The 21128-nt window shown below is 36.1% G+C and overlaps 1 protein-coding gene across 1 annotated transcript in view; it reads left to right on the top strand.

The window, feature by feature from the left end:
• Positions 1-21128, top strand: part of PLSCR2 (phospholipid scramblase 2) — a 47714-nt gene that overhangs the window by 19395 nt on the left and 7191 nt on the right. Inside the window, exons 2-6 of the mRNA XM_050778167.1 lie at positions 4068-4303; positions 5712-5754; positions 8704-8924; positions 10019-10180; positions 14187-14348. Of these exons, the coding sequence (XP_050634124.1) occupies positions 4068-4303; positions 5712-5754; positions 8704-8924; positions 10019-10180; positions 14187-14348 (824 nt within the window). The remainder of the gene's footprint in view (positions 1-4067; positions 4304-5711; positions 5755-8703; positions 8925-10018; positions 10181-14186; positions 14349-21128) is intronic.

Raw genomic sequence — 21128 nt, 5'->3', positions numbered from 1 at the left:
GGATGGAGATATATATATATACACACACACATAAATATATATACACACACATATATATATACACACACACGAAGAGATGTATTATAAAAAATTGGCTCATGCAATTTTGTATGCCGAAAAGTCCCACCACATTAGAAGTCTGTAAACTGGAGACCCAGGAAAGCTACTGGTCCACCTTAGTTAGTCTACCCTAGTTACACATGTTTACTAGCTTATTGTTCACCTTATAGATTAATTGCAGAAAAATATGATTTAATATTTCTACTCTTCTGACTTGATGAGGTCCACAGCATTGATTTCTGACCAGTTAACGCAAACTGGATTCCTATTGTTCTAAGACAATCCAGGAAGTTAAATTAGTAACACAAATACATCTTTTGATTTATTTCAGGGACAAATAAACCCACTTGGAATTATTCAACCTTTGCTGAACTTCTTAGATGTAACTAAGAGGTGACTGTAATTGGAGCATTCTTAAGAGTTTCACTATATTATGAAAATGTGTGCTTAAAGTTGGTAATCATAAAAAATAATTTTGAAATGGCAAGGAAGGAGGTGGTTTCTTCTTGAGAACTCTATATTTTATTTGAGGATGTGGAGGGATCAGTTGACTTATTTGCCACTTAGGATTGCACAGTAGGAGGAGTTGGTAAAAGGGCAGCCAACACCAGAGTGGGCCTGAGAAGTGGGAGGGCAGTTTGCATTAGTGCATATGGGTCAAAGATAAAAATGTTGGGTAATGGAGATTTGCCTGATGTGTTCATTGTAATTAACAGTCATGAAAAGCACCGGGATCTACAGTAGATGGAGAAAATAGTGACTGGATAGTAGTGGGAAAGACTAGGATGGGGTCAAGGCATCAGAAGGCAGAATTACTGAGTAGAATATTTGCTGTCCTTTATGTTTCTATAGAAATACCAAGTACAGGCAGGGAGCGGTGGCTCATGCCTGTAAGCCCAGCACTTTGGGAGGCCGATGCAGGCAGATCACGAGGTCAGGAGATCAAGACCATCCTGGCTAGCACGGACAAAAACATTAGCTGGGCGTGGTGGCGGGTGCCTGTAGTCCCAGCTACTCCGGAGGCTGTGGCAGCTATAGCTGTGACAACTCCTGAGACTGGGTTCTCTGATTAAAAAAAAAAAAAATACATCTCTTAATGAACAGAGTAATGTCACAACTTCTCAAATTTACAGGTCAGGATTGGAATGACAGGTCCACAGGACCTGAAATTTTACGAGATAATTGCAGTGGTGTGATCTGATAATTAACCTTTCTTGCTCTTTACCTGGACCATTCCTGGAGCCCAAGCCCAGAGGCTTGGAAATGAACCACACACTTCATTTAGGTTGTGCAGGCCGTGAAGACTGAAGTTTTAGCTCAATTACCCTTTGGGGTCTTAGCTCGCAGCATTTCTTCCTGATTAGACTCTCTTCCTAAAGTATTCTAGAAAATGATCACCATCAGCCAAGTGCAGTGACTCACGACTATAATCCCAGCACTTTGGGAGGCCGCAGTGGGCAGATAACGAGGTCAGAAGTTCGAGACCAGCCTGGCCAACATGGTGAAACCCCGTCTCTACTAAAAAATACAAAAATTAGCTGGGTGTGGTGGCGTGTGCCTGTAATCCCAGCTACTCGGGAGGCTGAAGCAGGAGAATCGCTTGAACCCAGGAGGCAGAGGTTGCAGTGAGCCGAGATCATGCCAGTACACTCCAGGCTGGTGACAGAGCAAGTCTCCATCTCAAAAAAGAAAGCGTTCATCATCATGGGCTGACCAACAATTTCTACATTCCTACCGAGGCCACATGCAGCGGTTTGTGCCTGTAATCCCAAGACTTTGGGAGGGCGAGACAGGAGGATCACTTGAGTCCAGGAGTTTGAGACCAGCCTGGGCAACATAATGAGACCCTGTCTCTATATAAAATAATAATAAATTCTACTGTGAAAACAGCAAGGGGAATGAGGTCAAGCCCAAAGGATTTAAATGGCCAGATAAGGCTCTACTCGACGAATAAAGAGGAATATCCCGTGAATGTGACTGTATTGTTTTAGAATATCTTGTTCCAACAGTTATACTGGACCTACAAATGTATAGACAACATATTAATATTAGGTCTCTTTCAGAACTATTTCAATCCATGAACAATAAAAGTAAGTTACTAAGTGTTTAATTTCCTCCCTATAATACTAAATGTGTTGTTGACTTGTTCTTTGTTGTATTTTTTTTAGCTTACGAAAGGATATTATTTGTAGCTATGTTTTCCTTTGCAAATCCCAGTACTGGGCACTCCTAAAAACTTTGCAAGATATATACGAGATCATGGTTAACTCTTCTGCTTAAATTCCTCCAGTAATTACCAATGACACCTGGGATAAAATCCAAACTCCTTACTAAGGGTCTCCCTAGATGAACTTCTTCCTATTGCTTTGGTGACAGCCATGCATACTCTTCTTTTCTTATGACTCTCCTCTCTCATGAACATGCTAAATTCCTTACAGAGTCAGGGTTTTTACATTTGCTTTTCCTTCCTCCTGTAGCATTTCTCTGCAGGTCTTCACATAAAGCTTTCCTCTTCTCATCTTTTTGATTTCAACATAAATTATATCCATCTTCCTCTGCCCTTTCTCCCAGGTTTTCCCCATCATACCAATATGAAGTTTTTTTAATAAAAAAATTATTTTATTTCCTCCAGAAGTTGACTGTAAGCTCATTGACAGCATATTGACTTTTTGATAGCTGTATCCCCTGATTCCGCAACACAGCCAATCACATCATGCATCATCTATATTCATTAATTGTAGGAGGAATAAATTATAAAAGCTATATTTACAGTGCATTAGTACTAGGCTAAATCTGTTTGCTAAGCCTTATTTTTATTAGTATATGAGCCTGTCACCAGTGTTCCACTTAAATGTACTGCCTATTCCAAGTATTATATTTTATGTGGCATTAAGTATTCATTTAAAATATTGAGGAACATAGTCCCTTGAAATTATTTTCCATTCCTATGGAATCACTACACTGTGGACTATACAAATAAGCTTATGAAGCATCATTGCAATGTACATTTGCATGTAATATAAAGATTATACTTATTACATTTTTCTCTATTCTGCTAAATACTTTAGAACTTTTCATCTGTTCAATGTTTTGCTTCAAAGTCTGTTGATTTTTTTACTTTTGTTTTGTTGAATTTTATCAAATTGTATGTTCTAAAGATCTAAGAGTGACAAATTGTGAAATTTAATTTTGTAACTGCAATATCATAATTGATGTTTTAAGAAAATTATCAAGGGAAACAGGAGAGAAATACGCTGTAGATTAAAACTCCTGGTAACCTGTTGGCCCAGACAAGCATCTGAAAACTGCTAGGAGGAATGACATGATTTTACCTCTGTATTAGGGTTTCTCAGCACTGTAGTATTTTGGGGTGGATAATTATTTTTTTCCACGGGGATGTTCTGGGCATTTGAGGATGTTTAGCAGCATCCCTGGCTTCCACCAACCAGGTGGTAATATCAGTCTCTCCTCCAGTTGCGACAACTAAAAATGGATCCAGACCTTGACAAATATCCCTTCATGGGTCAACCCCCCTCCCCATTGACTTCTATACATATAGGATATGTCATTTGTTATAATTCCACAATTATAATTTTTCACAGGGTGCTTTTGGGCTCTGGGAATGCTGAAACATAGCCATTATTTTTGGTTTGTTTTTTTTTTTTCAAATTTCATCTCTCTTTTCCATGAAGGCATGCCAGAATCTTCATATAGGTCACTTTAGATCAGTGGATTTACTTTCACTTTCACAGGTATAAAAGCATATTTTCTATCTGAGTTTTAAATAGTAAGGATAAAGCTCTGGGCCGACACTATTCACAGCGAACCACCCTCAATATAGAAGTGAATGTGGAACCACAGATATTTCATTGAAACATATCTGAAGATGAAAACATACCTCAAGCTTCACAGATATAAGACTTCTGAGTTGAGAGGTCAGTTTGTAGATAACTAGGGTTATTCTAAAAAGGATTGATGACAAATTATTTTACTTGCTCCTATTTCAGGACCTCCCAGACATACTGTCTACCCTAAGCACCAGGCTGGACACATTGGGAAACAGGCTGGCCACCTGGGCTCCCAGGCCTTCTACCCTGGACGTCAGCATAGCTACCTAGTCCCACCTGCTGGCGCAGCTGGCATTCCTGTTCAAAATCAGCCAGGTAGACCTGCAGGGGCCCTATGGATGCCAGCACCACCACCACCATTAAACTGTCCACCAGGATTGGAATACTTAAGTCAGGTAATTTCAAATACGTAAAATACTCAGAAAAAATAAAACTGTGCTTCTGGTTTTTGAACCATAGAAATTTTGGTTGAGTGATATTTATTTATTTACTGCTTATTAATTAATTAATGTCAGAAATGGTAAACAACACATTCTGTTAACAAGTTACAGGTTCTTTTGGGTTCGATTCATTGTTAAATCAAAATATGAATGTCACAGGTGATTGTTTTCTAAGATTTTTTATATAATGTGATAATAGTCCAAAGTCAAAATTTATTAAGCACTATTTTCTAGGTTTTGTTTTTAAGCATTATACATGTATTACCTCACTTACTCTTTCCAGAATCTCTATGATGTGTAGGCGTTGTAATCATCATCACCCTACACAAGAGGAAACTGAGGTCCAGAGCAGTTACATAACTTACCCAGGATTAAAAACCTAATGAACTGGGGGTGCCGTGTTCATCACCAATCAGGGGCTGGTACCCTGATTCTGGATTCTGTGCTTTTTAATTCCAATACTGAATAATTTTCTTGACATTTAAAAGACATCTAAAGTTTAGAGTTGAGTTTTAGTAAGTAGTACCAAAAATGACTTAATATTGTTGTGTGGGATTTGAGTCATCTTTTTCTTCCAATTAGTAAAATTACATTTTTATGATGCTTTTATTTTTTGGAAGATCCAATTTTACAAATGTCACCAATAAGGAAAAAAAAAGTCCTGGATTTTGCTGTACTACATGATAGCTTACCTCAGCAAACCGAGGTTTAATATTGGTTTCGTCTTAGAGAACGGATTGGTAAAATAGGAATATAAAGTTTTATATCTCCAATCTATAAACAAATATTTCTGTGATAGTCAATGAGTTTTCAGTAAATGAATTATCTCTCTTTTACTCTTTATAACTTAATTTCCCACAATGTACTTGCACAGTGAATATTATAAGAATGTTTAGTAGTTCATATTTCTCTAAGAAATACCCTAGTTTTTTTAATGAGAGTCTCAAAAATATATAGAAGAAATTGTCAGTTACTATAAAATGATTATATGAAGTAGACATAAAATGAGTAACTGAGACTTACAATAAAAACTTATTTAAATTGATAAAAAAAGTCTTTATATTTTAAATCCTCATTTAGGAAGAACATTGTTTTCTAACTTTTATAGGGATTCCACTATATTAGTTTATTTTACCTAAGTTTACAATATTAGTAGTGAATGCTTTCAATAAACATACAGCATTTTTAATTAAGAATATGTTAACTTTAGTTTTACAATAAAAGGTAACAAACTTATTAAGAGTTGATAATGATAAATGTCAATAACTGATTATATGCAGTATTAAACAATAAAAACATGAATAGTAATTGGTTCTCTATAAAATATTTAACATACAACTTAATTTTCTTTTTACTATAATAGATAGATATGATACTAATTCATCAGCAAATTGAACTTCTGGAAGGTATGTATTAATTGTATTGCTTATATATCTAAAAAGAGAAGTTTATGCAAATAAAGATACATCAAAAACTATAAATATAGCATTCCGAGGGATGTGGGATGGTAAACCTGATTATTTACAAATATCTATCTTAACAATAATGAAATCAGTAGTCTATTTCTGAACATTAGAAGTGAAATGGTAAAATACAGTTGGCCCTTCCTATCTGTGGGTTCCACCTGTGTGAATTCAATCAACCATGGATCAAAACCATATTTTTAGAAATTGTACCTGTACTGAGCATGTGCAGACTTCTTTTTCCTTGTCACTATTTCCTAAGCAGTACAATATAACAACTCTTTACATAGCATTTACCTTGTATTTGCATATTATAAGTAATCTAGAGATGATTTAAATAATACAGGAGGAGGTTCATAAGTTATATAGTAACACCACGCCATTTTATATCAGGGACTTGAGAAGCCTAGGATTTTATTATTCACAGGAGGTCCTAGAACCAATCTCCCACGGATACTGTGGGTTGACTGCACTATTACGATAAGCATCTGTCCTAATGTTATAAACTCTAATGTAGAAAGAATACAGTCAAGACTTACTTTTGCTCTCTTGTCTCTCTCCAAATAACTTTAAGGGATTCAATCACTTTACCTGACTTCTACCACTTCAGCTCTTTTCTCTCCAATTTGTGATCACCTTGAGAATGGCACAGAGCCACATCCAATATTTTAGTTACCTTAGTACATTTCCAAGTGAGTAAACTTTTTGAATTTGGATGGGAGTGTTTTGAAAAATTGTTGTTCCTGCCCACAGTTTCTCTTGGGAGTTCAGATGAATCCAGTAGAATCTTTGTTCCATGCACTGTAGATTACTAGCCAGGGTGCAGGGGCACTGCAGTGTTGGAGGATGCTGACCAGCAGGCCTCCAGCTTGTCTTCTTAGAAGAGCACTCCTGCTCCTGCTGAATATTCCTGATGCCACCAGGTATTTTCTTGGGTCCAGTGCTTCCTAGGTGCAAGAATAAGTTCAGTAAGCCTCTACATGCTTCAGAACGGCCGCTAGGGGAATGAGAGCCTAGGTAGAGTTATGAACCACCGTGTCTTCCCTCTGATATAATAAAGTTACTTCTTCTATGTATTATAAAAACTGCTGGTTTTTAGAAAATATCTGTTAAATAAATTCATTTTTGCATAGCTGCAGTTTCTTTAACTTGTTGAAATTATAACTTGAATTGTACAAGCAGAGTAATGAATTTCATTAACATATACAATTGTTACCTATTACATTTAAACTGCTTTTAAAATATGTGATTAGATATTTATAATGTTCTTGGTTTTTTGTAGTTTTGCTAAATTAAGTTTGCTCTGGAAAGGAGCACTATGTTCTGTAATAGTTTGTATTCTGAATTATTTAAAATGTTTTATTTTATGGAATATATAATAGAGATTATAAAATCCAAAAGGCCAGACAGTATACATTATACAATATTATGTTTACAATTTTTAGATTTATAAGCTTTATATATATTTGCGCAATATATGTGCTTCATTGAAAAATACAAAGTTCCACATTTACCAGTTTTTAATTTTTTAAAAAGACATTTTTAATTTTCTTTTTTTTTCTCAAATTGAAAGTCTATATTGTTTGCTAACATCAAGGCATATAAAAAGATGATTACTCAGTTTATTTTTAGCACCTGAGACTATGACAAATACTTATACCTTACCATGACTGAAAAGTTAATAGATTCTAAAAATATAATTGCTGCAGTCTTTTGTTTTGTCTCCATTTTTCAAGTAACTTGAAGGAAACTTCAAGATTGTGTAACCCCATTGATCTCATTTTATAGATAAACGAGCTTAAGATTTTTTGCAAGCAAGTTACGTAATTAAACAATTCGTTGGATAACAGATGCCCACACAGGAATTAATTTTTTTAAATTCGATTTAAAATTTTTTCACAAACTTTTGTCTATGGCAGATGTTGAGGTCAAGTGCAGTTCCTATATAGGCACAGTCCAGGACCTGTTTGAGTCCCACCATAGATTCTTAAGGAAGTTTATGGTAATAGGACTTGTGAGGAACAATTCTGTGTGATGTCCTTCTGTGGATAGTGGGACAATTCATTGCTCCTTCATGGCTTTAAACAAGGAGAGGTTTCCAGTGTGTGGTTCAATATGGAAGTCCTTGGTAAGATACCATGTGAGCGTCAGCATTTTGCGTTCTTCTGTTTCCCCAAGACGTTAGCCTGTCTAAGGTACAGAGTTCACTTAGGATGCTCACAGTCTAGATATTCTGAGTTGAAGCCCTGATTGCCAAGCACCTTCCCCATTTGTTTAATATTCATCTCTTACTTTCAAATTACTGCAGAGCTAAATAAGGGTGCCCTGAGCCCAATGTGATGTTCTAATTTGCCTTCCATTTTTGCCTCTCACTTTTTATGCATGTGCCTTGAGAATTAACCCTCCTATTGCCTTTCATCAAACAGTGCAAACAAACAAGACATAAGTGTGGCTTATAAAACGAAATCTTAAACCAATTGATTTAATATATTTTTTGCAATCATCCTATATTCCTCTCCATAATATGCGATAACTATACCAAATAAATGGACGTTTTATCCGTACACCTAGCACCATTGTGCTTACCTGCAGCATTGCCCCAATCCTCAGCAGTGAAGTGTCTCTTCTCACAGGAGTCTATGGGATTAGAAAAATATGACTTGCTTTCTTTTCCATGTCTCACAGAAGGACTCAATTTCTCCATGCATTAATAGCCTAGCTTCCTCCTTTCCCTTTGCCTTTTTCCTCTGCCTGATCAATTCTAAATACCATTCCTTTTTATTCTTTCTATGATACTTGGAGCATCATCTAAAACTAGCTAGATATTATAATGTCTTAAGATAGGTTCAATAATTTTAACATAAAGGCAACTGATTTTATTTTCATTTTTAGTCCTATTCAGTTTTGAAAGTAGTAACGTGTATGAAATCAAGAACAGCTTTGGGCAGAGGATTTATTTTGCAGCAGAAGATACTAATTTCTGTACCCGAAATTGCTGTGGGCGGTCTAGACCTTTTACTTTGAGGATTACTGATAATGTGGGTCAAGAAGTCATAACTCTGGAAAGACCACTAAGATGTAACTGTTGTTGTTGCCCCTGCTGCCTTCAGGAGGTATGTGAGCAATTACTAGAGCTTTTCGTAAAGTAGTTCAGCAAGGATTTCCGCCCTTTCATTGAATCTGTATAATCAAATGAGATTTAAAGGAATATGGCTCCATGAGCTATATGTTTGGGCTTCTGAATCAATTGTATAAGAAGGCAAGGAAGGCAAGTAAACAACAGGGAATAGTTAGCCTCGTGTCCTGCAGCAGTCTGCCTCATGGGGTTGAGCAACTGCTCAGATATGAGAGTTCTTGATATTCAAGGGAAGGTCAGATAGGGCACCTTTTTCAAATCATTTTTTAGAGATGACTACAAGAGGCATGGTCGAAACCAGCAGAGTTGCACCATTGAAAATATCCTAAAATAGCATTCTAGGATCATGGAGACAAAAGAATGAAGGAAAGAACAGATGTGTTCATCTCATAATTTTGGCCAACCTACTAAGGGACAAACCTAGGACAAAGTCTTATCTCCTATGTTTTTCATTTCTCCTTTTCAAAATAAAAACCTATATATCTGTGTCATCTGCAAAAGGGATGTCCTAAATGGGAGTATCTTCAGCTCTGTAAAGACCAGATATCTCTGTTTCATATTGCATGGCAGCCTACTCCTAGAGAATACGATTTCAGGGAAGACACTGGGGTTCAGAGATGTTTTAGGAAGGTTGGCCTTTTCCAGGATCCCACTGGCCCAACACCATATCTGCCTGGGTAACTTAGTCTTGCATACAGATTGCTGTGAGAACATCACACAGATAGAGATAAAGGCATAGACTTATCTAAAGTCTAATACTGTACTTATTTTGAGAGGATAATTGAAGTTATTATTAGTGAATTGCTTTGTTTTCCATGCCATTTAGGTTAGGTATAATTATATATTTGTAAGAATATCTATCTGAGGAAAAACTGAGAATTTGATGGGAAATGCTCTATAATTTGAATAGCACATTAAAATATGTTACATTGTTTGATCATTTTTTAAAAAGTCCTAGGAAGTCCTCACTTACAATGTCTGGCACTTAGGAAATGCTCAGTAAATTAGAGCTATTATTAGATATTTTTAGTATGATGATTTATTATATTCACACATATTTTACTTTTGTAGATAGAAATCCAAGCTCCTCCTGGTGTACCAGTAGGTTATGTTACTCAGACCTGGCACCCATTTCTAACAAAGTTTACAATTAAAAATCAGAAAGGAGAGGATGTACTAAAAATTAGTGGTCCATGTATTGTGTGCAGCTGTTTTGCAGGTGTTGATTTTGAGGTAAGAGATGTCATAATGTTTATACAATTTGCTTGTTTAATATAAGAAGAATATAATTTTGCAGAATGTTATGAATGCCTTAAATTAGTATTGTGTACTGATGTCTCAATAGCAAGATAATATTCCCATATATTTAACTTTGATCAGAGGGGGGGTTATTACTGACTAAAGGTCAGTATTGATAATGATAAATGGATGAAAAAAGAAGCAGAGCTCTGTAGTCAAATAAAAATAAGCAAATCATCTAATACTTAAACATGTTGGTTTCTGTGTGGTGACACTATATATTATCCATTATAAATAAAACTTTAACCTTGTCATCTAATTCTGATTGCCAAAGCATATTGATCCTTCCTTAATCTGAAATATAGGCTGCCAGTGCTCCAGGCCATGTCCAGAAGTTCTGACATCTTTGAGTTCCTACAGAAAGCCCAATCATGCAAAGATAGTTTTGAGAAAGTCAGTGTAATATGTATTACCCAATTATACTTCTCTGTGGTCTCTTCTCTAACCCTGTATTAAATTAGGTCATTGGAAACCACAATATGTCTCTATATTAAATTCCTGCAGAAATTTCATTACAGCAGTTCTCCAACAGACAGCCTAGCCTTATAATCAAATCATTTAGCTGCAAATATTTAACCATCAGAAGATTTTATAACTTAATCTTGATTTCCTGATTCTCTTGGAAAATCAGAAAATTTGGTAAACTAGGCCCACAATTCCACAAAATAAGGAATAAAAATCCTAAAGTTGAGTAGGGCTACCTCACTTATGATAAAATGTGGGAACTCTGACAGTGTCCCCACATCTTTCTAAGGTTTTGCACTATCCAGTTTCATTCTGTTGCATCCTTTCTTCTCTAATAATATGATTTTTAATTTCTCTATTAGAATTTAGTTATATAAAAATGAATGCTTCCCCTTTTCAACTTCATAATCTGATGACAGAGATGGGAAATTCTAAGAAAACACATGTGTTGTAGAGACTTAAAATGCTGTTATAAAGGGATATATATATATGTATATAAAATGTATGATAATATGTGTATATAAAATGTATGATAATATGCATTGGATATATGCGCATGTGTGTGGGTGTATATGGGTGTGTGGGTATGTGAGTGTATAATATGTATGTACAGGAAACTTATGTAGGGATATGTATAATAATAGTTCTCTTTTCATGCCCATAAAAATCCAGACAAGTGAAAGATTATTTCTCCTTCTAGGAATGATATTAATAAAAGTCAAATAGGAATATAATTTATTTCTAAGAAATGAGTAAATCACTAACAAATTGTGAAACATTCTTAATACTAAAAATTTAGATTTCATTCAGTAGCTCTTCAATTCTCTATGTCTGCAGACACCAGATTCTAAGAGTAACTAAAAGTCATATGATTTGAGAATGCAGGAAAATAATGCATATAGTAAATTTTATAGCAATTTTGAGCTTGTAATTTAAAAATACCTTTTCAGTAATCTTTCATAAATTATATGTTTTGAATTATGTAGCTCCTCTAGTATCTTACACATTATTTTAATATATTATTTTGGTGTTTACCTAGGTTCTATGTGCTAGTGGCCTATTTGTATTTTTTGCATTTATAATTTACATTGCAAATAAATATTTAGTTTTTTTAGACTATCTTTACCAATTATTAGTATTAAATTTACAGACTTATAAATTTCATGCTAATATAATACACTACAATTCTTTTTTTACTCATACTTCTGATACCAAATGTGTGGATATTTTTTCCCCGTGTCAACCAATTCTCTTTCTCTACAGATATCTACTGGGTTCCCTACAACTCAGGTCAATTCTGACACTCACTCACCTGGAGTTAATGCAGACACCACAGGTTAAGGTCTCAGTCCCACAAAACTGTTCCGTATTTCAAACTCCAACCACAAATGCAAGATCTCCTGTACATCTAACCAACTGGCTATAAATCAGGGTTCTCACAACCTCCTCCATGGGTTTGACAATTTGTTAAAACTATATACAAAATGTAGGAACACATTTTATTTATGTTTGCTGATTTATTATAAAGGATACAGATGGATAGCCAGATGAAGAGGTTAATAGAATGAGTTCTGGAAGAGTCCTGAGCAAAGGGGGATCTGTCCCTGTGGAACTGGGGTAAGCCACTTTCATGGCACGTGAGTTCACCAATCCAGAAAGCCTCTGAACCTGTTGTTGAGAGTTCTTAGGAAGTTGCATTATGTAGGCATAACTGATTTAAACCATTGACTGTTGGTAAATAACGAACTCCAGCCTTACTCTCATCTCTGGAAGTTGGGGACAGGACTGAATGGTTCAATCCTCTAAGCATTGCTTGGTTTTTCTGGTGTCCAGCCTAATACTGAAGCTATCAGGAACCCCAACCAAAAACCACTAGTCATCTTAGTATACAAAAGACTTATTGTTTAGAAGATTCTAAGGATTTTGAAGCTGTGTGCCAGCAATCTGGGACAAACACCAAATATTAAAGCAAGACTCTTCTATTACCCCTAGTAACTTAGAAAGTTAAGAGAATTTTAGAAATTCTGTGTCAGGAAGCAGGGATAAAAACTCAATGTAGGCCGGGTGTGGTGGCTTATGTAATCCCAGCACTTTGGGAGGCCGAGGCGGGTGGATCACCTGAAGTCAGGAGTTCGAGACCAGCCTGGCCAATATGGTGAAACCCCGTCTCTACTAAAAATACAAAAATTAGCCGGGCATGGTGGCAGGCACCTGTAATCCCAGCTACTTGGGAGGCTGAAGGCAAGAGAATCGCTTAAACCTGGGAGGCAGAGGGTGCAGTCAGTGGAGATAGTGCCATTGCACTCCAGCCTGGGGGACAAGAGTGAGACTTTGTCTAAAAAAATAAATAAAATAAAAACCAAAAATAAAAAAACAAAAACAAAAACAAAGAAAAAAACTTAATGTATAGTTCTTATGATATTGTAAATACCAATGTATTATTTCCAGAGGTTGAAGTAATTTTACCTTATTTTCTGTTTTGTTTTTAAAATGTTATACAGAATTTAGCTAAAATTATCTAGACTTTATAACTTTTTTTCATAAAAATTATCTAGACTTTATAATGATCTGCATATGTAGGTCATTATTTATATTTCTGATCCTGTGTTCAAATTTGCAAACGACATTCCTGACTTGGGTTGACATAACTCTTACATGTAGTTTGGTGAATGTTAGCTATATTCAGCCACTACCTGCCCATCTGGTGAGGTGTTTTTGTCTGAGCACACTCTTTTCAACCCTAATGGTGACCCCCAGGTTTCCTCAGCAGAATTTTTACAACCTTTATTTTTTTTTTCACAAAAATAGAAAAGTTTTACATTGGAGATCTTTTCTACCTATTTTTTTTTTTTTGGTCTTCACACCCCACTAGTTATCTGGTCTTGCCCACACCCTTGACTTGAGGCATCCCATCAAGTTACTTATTGGTTGCTTCTTCACTCAAACTGTCATTCTTCTTTTCTAGGCTCTTAGCATTTTATGTTTTCCTACTGACAGTGGGTGGTAGTGAGGCCTCTCTTCATATTTAAACGTTCAGCTGTGTAAACGCTCTGTGCGTCTCTAAAAAGCAGAAGTCTAATAGGAGTTTCATTTATTTCCTTCCTGATGGCTTCTAGAAATTATATCAAAGAAATACTTCAAATTTATATCCTTTTCTGCTTAAATTTTGTTTGGGGTCAATTCAAATAAATAAAACATATGTTAATGTCTATCTTAATATAAAATAGAAAATGTTAAAAATTTCAGTAAAACTACTTTTATATAAGTTTTCTATAAAATAGAACAGTTTTTTTTATGTATCTATAAATATACAGGAGTCTATATGCATCTAATGTAACATATTAACTGTATGCTCATAATTATACATGCTTCCTGTTACTCCAACTTTAAAAGTACTTTTGCTATAAGTTTTCTATAAATTTTTAAGATTTTTTTTTTTTTTTTTTTTTTTTTTTTTTTTTTTTTTACAATTTAGATTACATCTCTTGATGAACAAATAGTGGTTGGCAGGATTTCTAAGCACTGGTCTGGGCTTTTAAGAGAGGCATTTACAGATGCTGACAACTTTGGAATCCAATTCCCTAGAGACCTTGATGTTAAAATGAAAGCCGTGATGATTGGTGCCTGTTTCCTCATTGTAAGTCTATTCCTCCTAATCTTGGTTACAGATGTCTTCTCTAGAATCATTCTGAAATAATTTAATAAATTATACATTGTAAGATAACCATTTAGAGTATAAAGTTTTTATAAAATGTTCTCATTTAATCCCAGCACTGAAATTCTATTTGATTCTGATTCTCCGGACTTATAGGCAGTTAGTTTATGTCTGAAGAGTCTACACACTTTCAAATGGCAAGAGAATAACTTTATATGCTAAGAAGAAGCTCTGGTTTGGGGGAGGGTTATTAAAAAATCAAATATATTATTAGGAGAAAAATCTGAAGCTAGTCTTACGTGGAATAAAACTCAGTGAAACACAGAAATTTCATCCTGACTCATTAAATTAAAACATCTAACATGGGATTATAAAGTGCAATAAGAGTATACATTCAATCAAGCCTCTAAACCTAACTACCAGTTTACAGGAAATACATAGGGTAAAGCGGTGATTCTGAATGTATATTTATATTAGAATTATCTAGACACTTTTTGAAAGCCCTCACGTACCAGGCCATTCCCCACTTCAACTAAACAAGAAGCTCAGAGTCAGAAGTTTGTGTAGTGCCCCAGATGATACGAACATGCAGCCAAAGTTGAGGTTTATGGAAACAGCGCAATGGTCCTCAACTTTAGCTGCACAGTAGAAACACCTGGGTAACTTTCAAACTCCTCACGTCCATCCAAATTTACTAAACTAAAATCTCTGGAGTTAGGATGAAGACTTCAAGCTGTTTAAAGCTCCCAGGTGATTCCAATATTCAATCAAGGTTTGAAACGCCAGATAGATATCTTAAACGTTAATTTGGTGATATAATCAGAAAACCTTAACAGAGAACATACAGCAAAAAGGACCCAGCTCCTTCAACAAGAAAATGGCAATGAAAATAATGGGATAAAGTTAAACAGGGGAAGCTGATGAAGATGGCTGAATAGAAGGCTCTGAGAATTATCCCCATTGCAGGAACTCCAAATTGAACAACTGTCCACACAACAGAAAGCAAGTTCATAAGAACTAAAAATCAGTCATTTGACTGATCATTGTACCTGGTTTAAAGATCACATTTAAAAAAGGCACTGAGGAGGGTAGGACAGAGAGTCTTGAATTGCCTAAACCACTCCTCCCACATACCTGGCAGTGGCTATCTGGTGGAGAGACAGAATCCGTGTGTTTGGGGGAGGGAGAACACAGTGATTGTGGGACTTTGCATTGGAACTCTGTGCTTCCCTGTCATAGCAGAAGGTAACATGTGGCATAGCACTCACGGAGACAGCATATAAACCAGCCTTAGCCAGAGGGGCATTGCTCATCCCACCATTCAGAACCTGAGTTCTGACAAACCTTGCTACCATGAGCTAAAGTGCTCTGGGCTTCTAAATAAACTTGAAAGACACTCTAAGCCACAAGGACTACAATACCAGGGCAAGTCCCGGTGCTGTGCTGTGCTGGGCATGGAGCCACTGGACTTATGGTGCCTATAACCTAGTGAGACACCAGCCAGGGCAGCACAAGGAGTGCCTGTATCACCCCTTCCCCAACTCCAGGCAGCACAGCTTGCAGTTCCAGTAGAGACTCCTTCCCTCTTCATGAGGAGAGAGGAGGAGAGAATAAAGAGGTCTTTTTCTTGCAACTTGGATACCACCCCTAGCACTCAGACAATGTTTCTAAACACACTGCAGGCCAGAAGAGAGCCCACTGCCTTGAAGGGAAGGACCCAGTCCTGCTAGGATTTATTGCCTGCTGACTAAAGAGCCCTTGGGTCCTAATGTCTGTCCTGTTGGTAGCCAGGCAGTACTTGCTGTGGGCATTAGGGGAGACTCTAAGACATGCTTACTTCAGGTATGGCCCAGCACATTCCCAGCTGTGGCAGATATGGGGAGATATGGGAAAGTACATATGGCTGCAGTAACTGAAAACAGATCAAAACACCCAAGTTCTTTTGAATACCTGGAAAGCCTTCCCAAGGACAGGTACAAACAAGCCCAGACTGCAAACACTGCAATAAACACCTAACTCTTCAATGCCCGCACCCTCCTACCTGAGGAAAGAAGAGGAAAGAGGACAGAAGATTTTGTCTTGCAGCTTGTATACCAGCTTGGCCACGGTGGGAGAGAACACCAAGTGGGCTCTAGTGTCCATGATTCCAGGCCGTGGCTCCTGGATGGCATTTATGGACTTGTGCTGGGCCAGAGGGGAGCCTGCTGCCATGAAGGGAGATATTCAGGACTGGCATAATTCACCACAAGGTGACTGAAGAGCCCTTGGGCCTTGAGTGAACATCAGTGGTAGCTAGGTAATACTTAACATCAATGGCAGCTAAACAGTATATATTATGGGCCTGGGGTGGTGGTGGCCAAGGGGAAAGGCACTTTTTCTTAAGGAAATGGAAGAAAATCATGTGAAGATTTTTTCCCTGCAACTTGGGTTGTAGCTCAGCCACAGAATATGGCACCAAGTAGATTCCTAAGGTTCCTGACTCCAGACTCAGGCTCCTGTATAGTATCTCTGGACCTACCCAGGATCAGGAGGGAACCTGATGCCCTGAAAGAAAGGATACAAGCCTGACTGGATTTGACACTTGCCAATAGTAGAGCTCTTGGGACTTGAGTGAACATAGGTGGTAGCCAGGTAGCGGTCATTGCAGGACTTAGGCAAGACCCGGTGCTGTGCTGGCTTTGAGTTTGACCCAGTGCAGTTCCAGTGGTGGTGGTCACAGGGGTTTTTGTGTTACCCTTCCCTCAGATCTAGGCAGCTCAGCACAGAGATGCTCCTTGTTGGGGGAAAGTCAGAGAAGAGAACAAGAGTCTGCTGGTGTCGCAGGGAGTGTTTCTGGATTTTACCCAAGACTGCCAAGGGATTACTTCTATGAGTCTCCAAGAGCCACAGCATTACTAGGTTTGGGGTATCCACAAAAGTACATATGGCTGCAGTAACCAAAACTTAGATCAAAACACCCAAGTTCTTTTGAATACCTGGAAAGCCTTCCCAAGAAGGACAGGTACAAACAAGCCCAGACTGCAAACACTGCAGTAAACACCTAACTCTTCAATGCCCAAACATGAATTAACATCCACAAACATCAAGACCATCTGGGAAAACATGGCCTCACCAAATGAACTCAATAAGGCACCAGGGACCAATCATGGAGAGACAGAGATATGTGAACTTATGGACAGAGAATTCAAAATAGTTGTTTTGAGAACACTCAACAAAATATAAGTTAACACAGAGGAGGAATTCAGAATCCTATCAGATAACGTTAACAAATAGATTGAAATAGCTAAAAAGAAACAAGCACAAATTCTGGAGTTGAATAATGCAGTTGATGTATTGAAGAATGCACCAGAGTCTCCAAACAGTAGAGCTGATGGAGCAGAATAAAGAATGAGTGGGCTTAAAGACAGGATATTTGAAAATATGCAGTCAGAGGAGACAAAAATTAAAAATAAAAAAACAATGAAGCTTGCCTGCAAGATCCAGAAAATAGTCTCAAAAGGGCAAATCTAAGAGTTATTTGTCGTAAAGAGAAGGTAGAGAAAGAGACAAGAGTAGAAAGTGTATTCAAGGGGATAACAGAGAACTTTTCAAACCTAGAGAAAGATATAAATATTCAAATACAAGAAGGTTATAGAACTCCAAGCATGTTTAACCCAAAGAAAACTACCTCAAGGCATTTTATATTCAAACTCCCAAATGTTAATGATAAAGAAAGGATCCTAAAAGCAGCAAGAGAAAAAAAATAAATAAATAACATAAAAGCAAGATCCGATACATGTGGCAGCAGACTTCTCAGGTCAGAAGAGAGTGGCTTGGCATATTTAAAGTGCCGAAGGAAAGAAATGTTTATATAGAATAGTATATCCAACAAAATTGTCTTTCAAACATGAAGGAGAAATACAGACTTTTCCAGGTAAACAAAAGCTGAGTAATTTCATTAACACCAGATCTGTCCTACAATAAATGCTAAAGGGAGTTCTTCAATCTGAAAGCAGATGTTAACGAGTAACAAGAAATCATCTGAAGGTACAAAACTCACTGGTAATAAATAGTAAGTACACAGATAAACACAGAATATTATAACACTGTGATTGTAGTGTGCAAACTACTCATATGGTAAGTAGAAAGACTAGAATATAAACCTATTAAAAATAAAAATTGCAACAACTCTTTAAGACATAGACAGTATAATAACATATGAATAGAAACAACAACAAATTTAAAAATGAGATGATGAAATTAAAGTGTAGATTTTTTTATTACTTTTCTCTTTGTTTGTTCATGTAATCAGTGTTAAGTTTCCATGAGTTTATAATAATGGATTGTAAGATATTATCTGCCAGCCTCAGAGTAATCTTAAATCAAAAACATAGAAAAGATACATACAGAATCAAAAGCAAGAAATTAAAACAGGCCACCAGAGAAAATCCCTTTCTCTAAAAGGATGACAAGAAGGAAGGAAAGAAGGAAGAGAATATCACAAAAATAACCAGAAAACAAAATAACAAAATGACAGGAATAAGTCCTTACTTATCAATAATGGCATTGAATATAAATGGACTAAACTCTCCAATCAAAAGACATGGAATGATTGAATGGGAAACAAAAACAAGACCCAACCACTTGTTGCCCTCAAGAAACACACTTCACCTCTAAAGGCACACATAGACTGAAAATAAAAAAGATGGAAAAAAATTCCATGAAAATGAAAAGCAGGACTAGTTATACTTAGACAATATAGATTTCAAGAGAAAAACTGTAAAAAGAGGCAACAAAGGCATTATGTAATGATACAGGGGTCAATTTTGCAAGAAGATGTAACAATTGTAAATATATATGCACCCAATACTGGAGCACTCAGATGTAGAAAGCAAATATTATTAGAGGTAAAGGGAGAAATAGACCCCAATACAATAATAGCTGGAGACTTCAACACCCTACTTTCGGCACTGGACAGATCTTCCAGACAGAGAATCAACAAAAAAAACATCAAATCGAATCTGCACTATAAACCAAATGGACCCAAAAGATATTTTCAGAACAGTTAATACAATGCCTATAGAATACACATTTGTCTCCTTAGCATATGGCTCATTCTTGAGGATAAACTATATGTTAGGCCACAAAAAAAGTCTTAAAGATTCTTTAAAAAATGAAATTAAATTAAATATCTCCTCTAACCACAATGGAATAAAACTAGAAATCAATAACAAGAAGAACTTGTGGAAATTAACTTGTGGAAATTAAACAACAAAAAAGAACATATGGAAATTAAACAATATGCTCCTAAATTACCAGTGGGTAAATGAAGAAACAAAGAAGGAAATTAACAAGTTAATTGAAACAAATGATAATGGAAACAGAACATACCAAACGCTGTGGGATACAGCAAAAGCAGTACCAAGAAGAATGTTTATAGCAATAAGCTCCCATATCAAAAATGTAGAAAAAAGTTCAAATAAATAACCTAACAATGAATCTTAAAGGATTAGAAAAGCAAGAGCAAATCAAACTCAAAATTAGTTGAAGAAAATAAATAATAAAGTTCAGAGCAAAAATAAATAAATAAAATTGAAATTTAAAAAAAATACAAAAAGATCAACAAAGTAAAAATTGTTTTTTTGGAAAGATAAATAAAATCAACAAAGCTTTAGCCTGAAGAACTAAGAAATCAGAGAGAAGACCCAAATAAATAACATCAGAGATGAAAAAGGAGACACTTTAATTGATACTGCAGAAATTCAAAGAATCATTAAAGACTACTATCAACAACTGTATGCCAATAAGTTGGAAAATCTAAAAGAAATGGATAAATTTCTAGACATATATTATCTACCAAGATGGAACCATGAAAAAATGTAAAACCTGAACAGACAGTAAGTAATAAGATCAAAGCCATAATAAAAAGTCTCCCAGCAAAGAAAAACCCAAGACCCAATGGCTTCGGTGCTGAATTTTACCAAACATTTAAAGAATGAATACCAATCCTACTCAAGTTACTGAGAAATAGAGGGGGAAGGAATACATGCAAACTTATTCTATGAGGCCAGTATTATGCTGATACCAAAACCAAAGACATATTTAAAAAAGAAAACTACAGGTTAATATCCCTGATGGACATTGATCCAAAAATCCTTAACAACATACTAGCAAGTCAAAATCAACAATACATCAAAAAGATCATTCGCCATGATTGAGTGGGATTTATTCCAGATAAGCAAAAATGGTTCAACATACGTTTTGGATATAGCCACTTATCAGATATATGGTTTGCATATATTTTCCCCCAATCCATTGGCTGTCTCCTTCCTATGTTTATTGCTTCCTTTGCTGCACAGAAGCTTGTTAATTTGAGGAAATTCCCTTTGTCTCTTTTTGTTTTTGCTGTCTGTGCTTTTTGGGTCATATCCAAGAAATCATTCCTCAAACCAATTTCATGGAGATTTCCCCCTATATTTTCTTCTAGTTGTTTTACAGTACAGGTTTTACATTTAAGTTTTTAATTCATTTTAATTTTACTTTCGTGTATGGTGTGAAATAAGGGTCGAAATCCATTCTTCTGTATGTATATTTAGTCTTCAAAACACCATTATTTAAGGGTACTGTCCTTTCCTCATTGTGTCATTGTGTGGTGGTGGTACCTTTGTCAAAAATCAGTTGATTATAAATGTTTGAGTTTATTTCTGTGCTTCCTTTCCTGTTCATTGGTCAGTGTGTATCAGCCAGTATCAAGCTGTTTTGATAACTATATCTTTGTAATGT

Source organism: Macaca thibetana, chromosome 2, assembly GCF_024542745.1.
Source record: "Macaca thibetana thibetana isolate TM-01 chromosome 2, ASM2454274v1, whole genome shotgun sequence".
In the NCBI taxonomy this organism is placed as follows: domain Eukaryota; kingdom Metazoa; phylum Chordata; class Mammalia; order Primates; family Cercopithecidae; genus Macaca; species Macaca thibetana.
The sequence above is the reverse complement of the archived record's forward strand: the minus strand, read 5'-3'. Positions and strand labels throughout refer to the sequence as shown.